The sequence below is a fragment of the Schistocerca gregaria genome, chromosome 4, assembly GCF_023897955.1.
Source record: "Schistocerca gregaria isolate iqSchGreg1 chromosome 4, iqSchGreg1.2, whole genome shotgun sequence".
Lineage (NCBI taxonomy): Eukaryota > Metazoa > Arthropoda > Insecta > Orthoptera > Acrididae > Schistocerca > Schistocerca gregaria.
In genome coordinates this window covers 439,482,001-439,495,728 of record NC_064923.1, presented here as the reverse complement: position 1 = coordinate 439,495,728, position 13,728 = coordinate 439,482,001, and the positions used below count along the sequence as shown (strand labels likewise).

Genomic DNA, 13,728 nt, shown 5'->3' with positions numbered 1-13,728 from the left:
AACCAGCGGCTCACTTACTGAGACTACTTAGTCGCTACCACATACATGTTGCAGGCACGGAGCATACCACAACAGGCCCGAGATAAACCCACATCCGCCATAAAACGATGCAAGTGGCCTGTGTGGGATCCGACGAACTGGCCTTGTTACCTACTGATCCTGTCTGGACTATTGGGAAACAGAACACCCCCCCCCCCCCGCCCCCCGCCCCCCGCCCCTCCCTTAGCGCTCAAGTACGTAATGTGAAAATCTGATCTAAAGGATAACACGGAAAATCCCTCGTAAATGAAGCACAGGCACTGGTCTTAAGAGAAATGGCGAAGAGACGCGATGTATTCAGTTTAATATCACACTTCATGTGCTTAAACGAAAAGGAAACCTGTAGTGTATTCACATACGGCAGAGAAACAAAATCGTTAATAGAGATAGTAAAGAGCCACTTGGGTTATACATTAAATGTTCATGGTAGGCCACAAAGAAGCGTGAAAGATACGAAAGAAAGATAGGAGCTCAGAAGATCTCAGTCACATTTGCATTCCCCGATGGAGAAGCAGCAATTTCATGGGTTGTGTTACCTGAATGGGGGGTGTTAATCACACATGCAGGAAATTAACTGCAACCTCTTGGCATTACGTGAGAGACCTTGAAGAAAATGTGGAGACACTGAACTAAATTTATATCTGCTTGCGAATCGTAGAGGGGAAGAGATGGTTTCATTGCTGCAGAATTGAATCAATCTAAATAAAAGAGCCTCTCAGAGCCACTACCATCCACTCACACGTACGTCAAACGCAGGGAAGCAGTGCTTACCTATTTAAAAGTTGGCGTTGGAGTCTAAAAGCAGCAAGCACACCTCTCAGTGTCTGATACCAGTGAGATACCTGTCCCGGTAAAAGTTCGACCCTTCAGTCCGCTCCCGCTAGCTGAGTGGTCAGCGCGCCGGAATGCCACGCCAAGGGGCTGGGGTTCGATTTCCAGCTGGGACAGGAGATTTTCTCCGCTCAGGGACTGAGTGTTGTGTTGTCCTCATCATCATTTCATCTCCATCTCCGGCGCGCAAGTCGCCAAATGTGGCGTCGAATGCAGTAAGTACTTGCATTCCGTGGCCGGACTTTCCCGAATGGGGAACTCCCGGTCTACAAAGCCATACGTTCATTTCATTTCCGACCCTTGAGTGCGGACGTCGGCTCCCATCCAGATCTGATGACGGAGACGAATTTTAAACTCTTCAGAGAGGAATAGCAGAGTAAGAATACCTGCCTGCGCCCATCGAAATCTCACACAAGTGTCACTAAACACACTTCTCTACAGTCCAGTCCCGCCTCTGCCGCCCTCACCTCAAAATACCTCCCACCTATTACTTTCCTCAGCCACTTCCCTCGGCCACTCAGATGAGCAGAGATTCACTCTTCGAAGCCTCCTCCTAAGAAAACTCTGAAAATGTCCCAGTGGAAGTTTTCACTCAAGAGAAGAGAGAAAGTGAATTTATTGTTAACAGCCAGTATGGTGTTAGCTTTTCGTGACATACAGGTTCTCATTAAGCTTTGAAATAATTCGGTTGCCCAGTCATTTTTGCAAAATCGGAGGGTTGCATACCTGGGTCTGGCAGCCACTGCAAGGGCGCCATATGGATACCTCGAGCTTGGCCTTAGAAATGGCTTTGGTCACACAAGTCTTACATTCCTCACTCCAGGTATATAATTCATGAGTAAGCATCAACAGAAAAAAGGAGAAATTTTCAGGTAAATTGTCATCCATTGTGCTGATCAGTCGCAATGTGCCAATGCACATTTATTTTTTTCTTTATTGCGATATGGACAGGGAAGGGCTGTCAGCGGTGCAATCCACCACCCTTCAGCCAAGTGATATGGCAGCTAATACAAGAAGAAAATGTTACATATAAAGCGATAAAAAGAGGGGGACATAAAACAGAGTATGGGGACATAATGGAGGTAAAAATACACTGACATGGAGATGTTCATGGGGAGCACAATTAAAAAAGGCGACATAAAGTTAAAAAACACAGTTGGTGATTTGTAGAACACAAAAAAGACACTGAAGTCACACACACAGGTTAAAAGTTGGCCACAGTATTAAAAACACTGCAGAACAACACACTTTAAACCCATTAGGAGCACACACAATGAAGAATAAAACTGCCAGGTGGTATCTGACGAGGGAGAGCCCTGAGAGGATGGAAAAGGAGGGAAGCGCAAGGTGCAACAGGGCAGGAGGCGGGATGAAAAGTGTAGGGGCGTTAGCGGATGCACCAAGAGGCAGGAGACATGGGATGGGAGATGAAGAGGGAAGACAAGGCAGGATGGAGTGCAGAGACACTGAAAGGGAGCAAAAGAGAGGGAGGTGGCGTACGTGGGGAAAGCCGCTCAGGAGAAGGGAGGGGGAGCAGAGGGAGCCCTGAGGAGGAGGCAGGAACAATGTTGCGTTAGAGTTGGTAGGAAGCGTGGATGTCAGGGCGCAGCTCATCATCTGGAAGTTGAGCTGGGAAAGGAGGTGGACGGTGTGGAGATGGACAGAGGGTGGGACACAACGGTAAAGGTGCGGCAATTGACTGTGGTTGGAGAGATAGGTAGACCCCTGGGGGTGTGGGGGATGAAGGTGGCGGACATATATAGGGTGTGGAGAAGGTGGGGGAAAGGGATGAGGTCGTAGAGGATGCACGTGGGGGACGGAAGGTGAATGCGGAAGGCGAGGTGGAGTGCATGGCGTTCGGGGATTTGGAGGGATTTAGACAACCTAGGAGAGGCGGAAATCAAAGAAATGCTGGAATAACAGAGGATAGGTCTGATCAAGGATTTGTAGCTGTGAAGGATGGTGGAAGGATGCAGACCCCATGTCCAGCCGGACAGGAGTTTCAGGAGGCAGAGTCTGTTGTGAGCCTTGAGTTGGATGTTAAGGAGATGTGTGCCTATGCACAAGCAGTTACCACATTTGTGACTGACAAATTCCCTAGTACACATGAGGAGAATGTGTCTTGAAGTTACAATATGGCGTTGTGGCACGAGCATTACTATACATGATGTGTGGAGTGACTGTCTTTTGAAGCTCTCCAACCCAATAGCATTTGAAATCGTAACCAACTGCCTTTCGTGAAATAATACAAAAGAATTTCCGTCTTCGACTAACACAACGTTTTCTCCAGGACTCTTCTCCGTGCCTGTGTGGTGCCACAAGTTTAGCTATTAATCGAAAACACATTTACAAGCGAAAGCATTGAAGAACTGCTCATGCTATGTCTCTACCAGGAGGTGTATATAAATTACAATTGGGAAATAGTATGCGGGAGGTACGAGCTCCTGGTGTTATGCAATGATTTCTGTAACTTCTAGTGTTCTATATCCATTATTTGAATCAGAGTAGTGGGAGTTGGTATCATATGAAACAAGTCAGTCAGAGCACTGGCAGACACGTTTTATTTCCGCAGAGACCAGGGAAAAATTTCAAACGTGGAATTTTCGCTTGGAAAAGGTATTGGAACATAACATTTAAATACTGTCATCGATGTATAATTTTCTTGGCAATGTAAATGGGTTCTTGGGGCTGGGAGTGCAGAACAACACCGAAACATACTTTGTTTTATTTCACACCACCTATCCATTATTTGATTCATTCGTCCGCAAATTTCTTCCTGTTAAAGCAGAAAATTAAAACTGCCCATAAAAGACAAGAACCGGACTCATAAGTTGATGATGTAATTACTTGATGATGTATTTACAAATCGACTAATACTTTGATGGAGTCTTGTTTACAAATGTGTGAGCTCATTGTGTGACACTTACCACTGATCACATGCACCAACACTTGTTGCTACCGCCATCTATTGTGAAAGTAAAGCTCTAGACTTTATACTTACAACTTAGGTGATGGCTACCCTCTTGTTGATGAATTACACTGTGACGTTAAACAATTGTTTTCGTTTGTGTCTGCAGTACAGCTGACATTGCTATTATTGACGGACTTGCATCATTTCACAATGTGCAATTTTTGGAATAAGCCAGCCAGAAGTTTGCGTCCTATGTTGAACTCTCAGCCAGCATCGAACTTGCAACTGGCTTATTTGTTCATATGAAGAGAAGGGAAATGTTGTACCCCCCCCTACCCTCCATCTCTACACCCTACATCTCCTTTCCCAAGGTGGCTTTCATCAACTCCCCTCCGGGATGATGCCCTCTCTTCCTCCATTTATCCCTCCTATCAACTCTGATCCTCACTCCCCCTCCTTTCCTCTGTCATTTTCCTAGGCTCCCTCTCCCCCCTTCCTTCCTCTTTTTTCCCCTCCTCCCCTCTCGCTGCCCCCTTTTTTCCCCCGTCCTTTTGCATTTCCCTCCTCTGCCTCTTCTTATTCCCTCTCACGTCTGCCCTGCCCCTCCCCCCCCCTTATGAGTCCTCTCCCTCCTTGGTTCCCCCCCTTTCGTTTTCTCCTCTCCTCCATCCTTGATTTTTTCCCCCTCCTCCAGGTCCCGCCCCCCCATCTGCCTTTGGTTCGGGAGTGTCATATTTGGGCCACCATTTTCGTGCAGTGTTTTACAGTGTGTGTTTTCCAGTGAGTGTTCCGTGGTGTGTTTTTAGGGACGTGTAGTGAACAGCCATCATACTGTCGCTGAGTGTGATTTTTTATCTGTTGCGAACAGAAACCAGACTGTCGCCATGTTTTTTTAATTGTGTGTCTACTATGTTACTTGTCCGATTCCTGTGTATTTTATCGACATTGCCAACACCTTTTGCTTTCTGTTTTAACTTTCCGCATTTTTACGCCGTTTTACACTTTCAGTCATCATGTTATCGCCTATTTTTCCTTGTTTCTTTCTTCTTCCTTTTCTTACAAAAAAGTCTGTAGGCTGTAGAGCAGAGAACTAAGCTGCTTCCAGCCCGCCCCTTTTTGGGGGGAATTGAAAATCAATAAAGAAAAAAAAGAGAAGGGATGCACTTTTACAACACAGATAAATTTTAACAGTTACGAATTGATACCAGAAAGATCAAAGAGGTAAAACCATATTTCTTATGATTTGTTGTAGCATAAACAACGGAGTTCACATGAAATGAACATGAGGCGTCTAAGAGACTGGGCATGAAGACATTTAGAGAAATATTTGTTGTAAGACTCATGTCTGACTGCACATCTCTGGTATGTAACAAAATACACTGGGAAACAGTGGAGACAGAGAGGTTCAAACTGCGTGAACACGTCGTCAATATTCTAAATTTTAACCAGAGTGAAAGACTGTTCGTCGGTCTGCAAAGTCAAGCACCGAGGCAAGTCAATTGCCAACTAAGCCGATGTCTTCAGAACGCAAGGTGCTGTTCTGTATGTGAAAGTACAAAAAGTAGCCTTTATTCACAAAATAATACAAATTATAAATATTTTTCATTGTTTTCCGTGTACTATATATCAATTAACAGAGCAAGGTAAATACAATTTATTCTTATACAATTTCATTCTGTAATATAATTCTAGTTCTTCCCACATAAACTCATTTGCATACGTCCCTTTGCCCGTAAGCTGTACAGAGGTAATGGATATAAGAGTGAACCAGAATCCCACCGACAAACTTTCAGAGGAGATAGTATGGATCAAAACAAGAAACAACTGTATATTAAACATGGGCCCTAAATTAATACCTTAAGAGCTATGAGCATTTGTTCATCTTGTATATCATGAGAGACATCTGATCTACTGCATACTATTTGCTTCCTGTATTTTGCGAGAAGGTAATATGGAGCAAAACAAGAAAAAATGGTCCAGTAAATATGGGCTCTGAAATGCATATCAGCAGAACTTTGAGCACTTATTCAGTAGAAGAGATGTTCTTGTCTGAAGGGAAGATAAACAAGTACTTATGGGTTTTAAGATATGTACTTTACAGTGCATCTTTACTGGATTTTTTCTTGTTTTGGTCCATACTATCAGCACCGAGAGTTTGTGGGTGGAGTTTCACCCTCAGTGTACCCTATATGCAAACGAGTAAAATTAATGTTGCGAATGAAACGTTAGTTTAGTTTCTACCATACATTACTCATACACTCCTCCAAGTACAAAATATATGTTTCTAGAATGAAATTTTCACTCTACAGCGGCGTGTGCGCTGATTTGAAACTTCCTGGCAGATTAAAACTGTGTGCCGGATCGAGACTCAAACTCGGGACCTTTGTTTTTTGCGGGCAAGTGCTCTAGCAACTTTGTTTTAAAATCTCATTTTGTTCTATATTGTTCGTTGACTTTGTTCGTGACAGATGTCGAATGACACTTGTTCTGGTTGTTCGTTGATCCGTTCACTCATTTTTTTTTATTACAGAGTGTAGCTAAGCCCTCTGACCGAACACGCTGAGCTACCGCGCCGGCTGTCTACCAACTGAGCTACCCAAGCACGACTCACGCCCCGTCCTCCCAGCTTTAATTCCGCCAGTACCTCGTCCCCTACCTTCCAAACTTCACAGAAGCTTTCCTGCGAACCTCGCAGGAAGGCAGGAGACGAGGTACTGGCGGAATTGAAGCTGTGAGGACGGGCTGTGAGTCGTGATTGGGTAGCTCAGATGGTAGAGCACTTACCCGTGAAAGGCAAAGGTCCCGAGTTCGAGTCTCGGTCCGGCACACAGTTTTAATCTGTCAGGAAGTTTCATAAAATATATGCTTCGAATAATTAACCTCTTCTCGACCTCTTTCGTTTCTTTTAAGAATGCAGGCACTGTTGTGTTTGCAGGCTTCCTAGACTGCAACCCATTTCTTTGCCCTTGAAGTAGCTCTAAAAACAAAACGGGCCAACCGTTTTTAATCTGACACACAATTCTAGAGCTCAACTGACGACGCACACATGTCTGATACTTCCACATTCAATTAGAAGCATCCTGTTGCTAAGGGCAACATGATCAAGGCATTTCGCAGTGGGCGGTCAATGAACTCCTTTTCATGTAATGTTTGCTGCCAAACAGAGAACGTTCCTCTTGCCGTTTTCTTGAGAATGTCATCCTCTGTTGCAGGTTACTCAACAACAATCACATCTGGCGACTGCAGAATGGCGTGTTTGACGGCCTCAGCAAGCTGCGCTACCTGTAAGTATCCGTCCCATTCTCACCATTCTACAGTACTTTTATGACACCAATCGAGTAACGACACTGTTTACGAATTAGTATTTTTTGCCCAGTACATAGTAACAAATTTAGTATATTAGTGCGTAAAACTCAAGGATGAAAGCAACTTTCACATGATGGGTCACTGCCAGGTAGTGTACCTCAATAAATTTTGTGTCACATGCAGAAGGAACTGCTACAGTATGAACAAAGGTAAGTGAAAGGAATATGCAATGAGACGAACATAAATCACACTTTTGTTCCAAAACAGTAATTACTCGAGAGTCACCGTGATTTATGATGGTGACTGGAATTTGTGATCCACAGAAATGCAGGACATTGCTCATAATAGGTTGTGTGATCACCAGAGGCAGAAACGCATACTCTGGGTCGTGCTCCCATGCTGGCCACAAGGCTGGTCATACGCTCTTGTGGCAGGGAGTGCTGGCAACAGCTGCATAATCATTGGCGCATTCGTACGTGCAGAAATACGTCTCCCCAATGCATCCCACACGCCGTCGGTGAGATTTACGTTGGGGAATCGGCCAGTTCCTAGAGCTCTTCTACTTCTTCTATTCCTTGACGTCCTGCTTTGTCATCCACAGACATGCAGTCAGGACTAAATGCTACCCCGGAAACAGCCATGTGTGGACCGAATACAATGACACAGTGAATTATCCACATACGGTGACAGGTGGGAACACGTAATTCAGTGTTGTACATGATCGTTCTGGTGGTCTAGATGTTTTAGTGTAGGGCCGCATAATGTTGCATTGCCACACTTGAAAGTTATGTGCTGAGATTCGATCAGGATAGAGCCAGTGAAAAATGTCGATAGTTCCCAACCGCAAGGTTGGACGAGTAGTACATTTTCGAGTAGTAAGATCTTTGACAGATAACAGAGCTAGGTGCACGCGGTAAAAGTTTGAGTAGTGGTGGGGAGATGTGCAGAGACAGCAGACGTGTTTCGAGTCGGAGCTAGATGCCTGCAGGAGGCAGCCGGGTCGTGACAGCATCAAAGTAAGAATTGGCGTTACGCACATAATATGCTATATATTGAGCGAAACTCGGCACATACCTGGGGATACTAGAAAGAATAATTAATAAAATAGGTTTTCTTTGGTTAAATAATCCCTAAAAGCTAGATATAAATCCCATTGTTGATGCAATAAGCGTTTTGTGAAACTTTCTCGTTAATCCATGCTATCGAAGTTTTCTTAGTTTTTCGCATGTGCCTTAAACGTTTGAACAATAAATATTTTTTAGATAAAATTAGAGTTCCATCTCACACCTTATGTCCTTCTCCGCATCCTGTGCTCGCACTGAACCAAAAGGTACATTAAAGTAAAGTTCCCATGAATAAAGCTAATAATTTCATTTATCAGAGTAAAATAATCTATATGGCATTGCACAGTTGGCAAATTATTCAGATCAGGACAGAATCTTTATTAAGTAACAAACAGGGTCAAAAAGATATCTAGAATGACAATTTTATGCCATTGCACTACGGCTGAGTTGAATATATGTTTTACTATCGGCTAAACGGGAAGGAGTGCACGAGCTAAGTCCACAGACGCAGTCAGATACAGGTTGGTGACTTTCATTTATTTTTACCACTAAACTTATATGCAGTCAGATGTGTGTTTTGAGTATTAATTTTCCAACAATATTTTCATGCAGTCAGATAAAGTTCAGTTCAGCTAAATGCGCAGTCAGATGCAAGTTTTATTAAAGACTAAAGCAGTCACATGCAGTTCAGTCTAGTTTTATTAACAACACTTTCACACTGATCAACCAAATCTTAGAAGACGGTAAACTACCATGCAAACACTTTCTGACACTGTGGCCTTTGCGCATGCTACGCCTCTTCAGTGATGCATTAGGCCCTGACTGCCTTTTTATGAGTGACTGTGCCACCAAATCAAACTGTGCAGGTAGAGAAGCTCTTGGAACATTCGGAGAATGGACTGGCCTGCCCGTACCTCCGTCATAAATCCCATTTAACACGTGTGGGTTGCGTTGGGAAGACCTATTTCAGCACGTACACATGTTTCAAAAGGCTCTGATCACTATGGGAGTTAATATCTGAGGTCATCAGTCCCCTAGAACTTAGAACTGCTTAAACCTAACTAACCTAAGGACACCACACACATCCATGCCCGAGGCAGGATTCCAACCTGCAACAGTAGCAGTCGCGCGGTTCCGGACTGAAGCGACTAGAACCGCTCTTCCATAGCGGCCGGCACACGCACATGTACCAATGACCACTCTGGTGGGGGAATGGATCGTGCCTACCACAGGACCTCCTTATCAAGCTTGTGGTTCCAGAGCAAACACAGTCGGCAGTGGCGACCACACACCGTATTAAGAACCATATGTCCTGCCTTTTGTAATGTTTAGGGGACAATCACGAATCACGGTGATTTCAGTGTAACTATTGTCCTGCAATAAAAGTATCATTTCTGTTAGTCTCATTACGTATTTATTTCAGTTAGGGTCCTACATCCTGTACTATACTATAAGAGTTCTTTCTATGTATGGTCCAAGTTCCATCGAGCTATATTATTCGGTAGTGACACATTAAGTGAATGTTACTTTCAATATGAAGTTTTACACATCAGTGTAGTTCAATACGACCCCGAACACAGATTTGAAGTTACGACAGACATAACATATTCTCTTTTATGTACCGCTATTATCACAGAAATAAGAATTTCTTAGGTAATGAGGGACTTACCAGCTCGACAACCTGGTTAGTTTATTCGATGCACTATAACGAATGTGTGCAGGTGGACCAAATGATTTTTGCTTGTACCATTCATTTTACGGTAGCGCTCTTTCTCTCCACGCTTCCACGGCATTCAATACGTTGCTCTCTAGATATTATTCTTTCTGTGAGGTATTCAAATTAAGCGTAAACAAGCAATGTGTACTCCATTAGTTTTTCTAATCTTGCTACATCATTTTCCGACTCAAACACTTCATAAATCACATGCAGCTTGGGAGTTGGAATAAATGGACGCTCCTGTCGTAGCTCGTATTTTCCCTCCGCGGAAATGTTCTGTACGTAGCACAAAACACAACAGTATTTTATTGTATGCCATCATTAGTACATGTCACAACACATGAAGCTGAATGTAACACCTGGAACAGAAGAGATATAGTAGCAAGATAAACTTTCATCGTAATAAATTTTGCGCATCACATAAGCCGTTACCGACATTTTATAAATTATGGTCTGTTTGTATTAAAAGTGTAGTACTACCAATTCTGACACTGAAAAATGCGCAGTGAATCTCATTTGACACGCGCTCATTTTTCAAAGTTTTTGAAGAAATGAAACGGAGAACATGTTTACCACATTGCTTGTAGAGGCGCGTTAGTAGCAGAGATATTTCGTGATGTGCGTTTAAGAGTCGAAGAAGATAAAAGGAAAGCAGTGGTTGAAATACACTCCTGGAAATTGAAATAAGAACACCGTGAATTCATTGTCCCAGGAAGGGGAAACTTTATTCACACATTCCTGGGGTCAGATACATCACATGATCACACTGACAGAACCACAGGCACATAGACACAGGCAACAGAGCATGCACAATGTCGGCACTAGTACAGTGGATATCCACCTTTCGCAGCAATGCACGCTGCTATTCTCCCATGGAGACGATCGTACAGATGCTGGATGTAGTCCTGTGGAACGGCTTGCCATGCCATTTCCACCTGGCGCCTCAGTTGGACCAGCGTTCGTGCTGGACGTGCAGACCGCGTGAGACGACGCTTCATCCAGTCCCAAACATGCTCAATGGGGGACAGATCCGGAGATCTTGCTGGCCAGGGTAGTTGACTTACACCTTCTACAGCACGTTGGGTGGCACGGGATACATGCGGACGTGCATTGTCCTGTTGGAACAGCAAGTTCCCTTGCCGGTCTAGGAATGGTAGAACGATGGGTTCGATGACGGTTTGGTTGTACCGTGCACTATTCAGTGTCCCCTCGACGATCACCAGAGGTGTACGGCCAGTGTAGGAGATCGCTCCCCACACCATGATGCCGGGTGTTGGCCCTGTGTGCCTCGGTCGTATGCAGTCCTGATTGTGGCGCTCACCTGCACGACGGCAAACACGCATACGACCGTCATTGGCACCAAGGCAGAAGCGACTCTCATGGCTGAAGATGACATGTCTCCATTCGTCCCTCCATTCACGCCTGTCGCTACACCACTGGAGGCGGGCTGCACGATGTTGGGGCGTGAGCGGAAGACGGCCTAACGGTGTGCGGGACCGTAGCCCAGCTTCATGGAGACGGTTGCGAATGGTCCTCGCCGATACTCCAGGAGCAACAGTGTCCCTAATTTGCTGGGAAGTGGCGGTGCGGTCCCCTACGGCACTGCGTAGGATCCTACGGTCTTGGCGTGCATCCGTGCGTCGCTGCGGTCCGGTCGCAGGTCGACGGGCACGTGCACCTTCCGCCGACCACTGGCGACAACTTCGATGTACTGTGGAGACCTCACGCCCCACGTGTTGAGCAATTCGGCGGTACGTCAACTGCACATACGGTTCACGTCCACGCTGTCGCGGCATGCTACCAGTGTTAAAGACTGCGATGGAGCTCCTTATGCCACGGCAAACTGGCTGACACTGACGGCGGCGGTGCACAAATGCTGCGCAGCTAGCGCCATTCGACGGCGAACACCGCGGTTCCTGGTGTGTACGCTGTGCCGTGCGTGTGATCATTGCTTGTACAGCCCTCTCGCAGTGTCCGGAGCAAGTATGGTGGGTCTGACACACCGGTGTCAATATGTTCTTTTTTCCATTTCCAGGAGTGTAGGAGCGAGACAAGAGTGTAGCCTACCCCGAGTGCTATTCAGTCCGTACAGTGAGCAAGCAATACAGAAACCCAAGGAGGATTTGGGAAAGGAAATAAAAGTTCAGGGGGACGAATTAAAAATTTTGATATTCGTCGATGATATTCTAAATCTCTCAGAATTGGCAAAGGAACTATAACTGCATTTGAAGGGAATGGACACTGCCTTCGAAAGAGGATAGCAGGTGAGCATAAACGAAACGAAAACAACTGCAACTGTAGTGGAATGTTGTCAAATTACATCGGGCGATAACTAGGGAATTAATTTGAGGAGACACTACATTTCGCACATGCGCTTTGCTGTTTTGTTGCAGCAGAATAACTGATGATGGCCGAAGTCAAGAGAATGTACACTGAGGTGACAAATGTCACGTGACAGCGACATGCTCTTAAACAGATGGCGGTAGTATGAGCGGTTCTAGGCGCTTCAGTCTGGAACCGCGCGACCGCTACGGTCGCAAGTTCGAATCCTGTCGCGAGAATGGACGTGTGTGATGTCCTTAGGTTAGTTAGCTTTAAGTAGTTCTAAGTTTTATGGGACTGATGACCTCAGATGTTGAGTCCCATAGGGCTCAGAGCCATTTTGGAATTGGAACCAGACTTATGAGACGTTGCGTTTGGGAAATCGTCGGGGAATTCGAATTTACAAGGTCCACAGTGTCAGAAGTATGCCATAGATACCAAATTTCAGGCACTACCTCTCACTACCGGCAACACACTGAATGACGGCCATCACTTAATGATCGAGAGCAGCGGTGTTTACATAGAGTTGTCAATGCTCATAGAAAGAAACACTGCGTGAAATAACGGCGAAAATCAATGTGGGGCGTACGATGGACGTAATCGTTAGGGCAGTGTGGGGAAATCGCGTTGTTAGAATATGGCAGCAGACGACTGACTCGAGAGCACTTGTTAAGAGCACGGCATCGCGGACAGCGCCTCATCTGGGTTCGTGACCGTATCGGCTGGACCCTAGACGACTGGAAAATAGAGGGCTGCTCAAATGATTCCCCATTGCAGTTGGTAAGAGCTGACGGCAGGGTTCAGGTGTGGTCCAGATCCTACGAAGCCATGGACCCAAGTTGTCATCGAATCACTGTGAAAGCTGCTGGCGGCTCCCCAATGGTGTGCGCTGTATTTACATGGAACGCCTTAGTCCTTTGGTTCAGTTGAACCGATCATTGAGTGGAAAGGATAATGCTTAGCTACTTGGAGACCATTTTCAGGCACTCATGGACTTCATTCTCCCAAACAACGACAGGGTTTCTATGGATGACAATGCGTCAATGCGCCATGTCTGTGGGCAACATCCGTTCGTGACTGGTTTGAAGAACTTTCTGAACAATTCGAGCGAATGATTCCGTTACCCAGACGACCCGACATGAGTCCCATCCAAAATTTATGGGACGCGTATGAATGAGTGCGTAATTAAATCCCTCTCGGGCTTCCATCCGCGTCAGTTTGTTAAAATCCCTCGAGCTTCCGACTGAGCTGTCTTCTGCCATTGTCAAGTGGTAAATGACTCCCAAAGCCTCGAGGTATCCTTATCTGTGGCACTGTAAGTGGGGTTGAACAAGCAATCCACCAGAGGCCTGGTGAGAGTGCGGACGAAATTAGTCGCGAAACCAGCCGGATTATTTCAAAATTTAAACCACTGCCATCTAACATGACTAGGGCAGAACGCAAAGGACTTCACGCACTCCCGCATGATTTCCCGATAGTAGTTCTGCCAGCTGACAAAGGCAATGGATCTTTAATTCTAAAGAAATGTGACCACGACG

General features: G+C 45.4%; 1 protein-coding gene across 2 annotated transcripts in view; it reads left to right on the top strand.

Moving 5' to 3' along the window:
* LOC126365858 (peroxidasin homolog) overlaps positions 1-13,728 on the top strand; it is a 1,186,130-nt gene that overhangs the window by 878,098 nt on the left and 294,304 nt on the right. For both annotated transcript variants that reach the window (XM_050008525.1, XM_050008523.1), the window contains exon 3: positions 6,994-7,065. In XM_050008525.1, the coding sequence (XP_049864482.1) occupies positions 6,994-7,065 (72 nt within the window). The remainder of the gene's footprint in view (positions 1-6,993; positions 7,066-13,728) is intronic.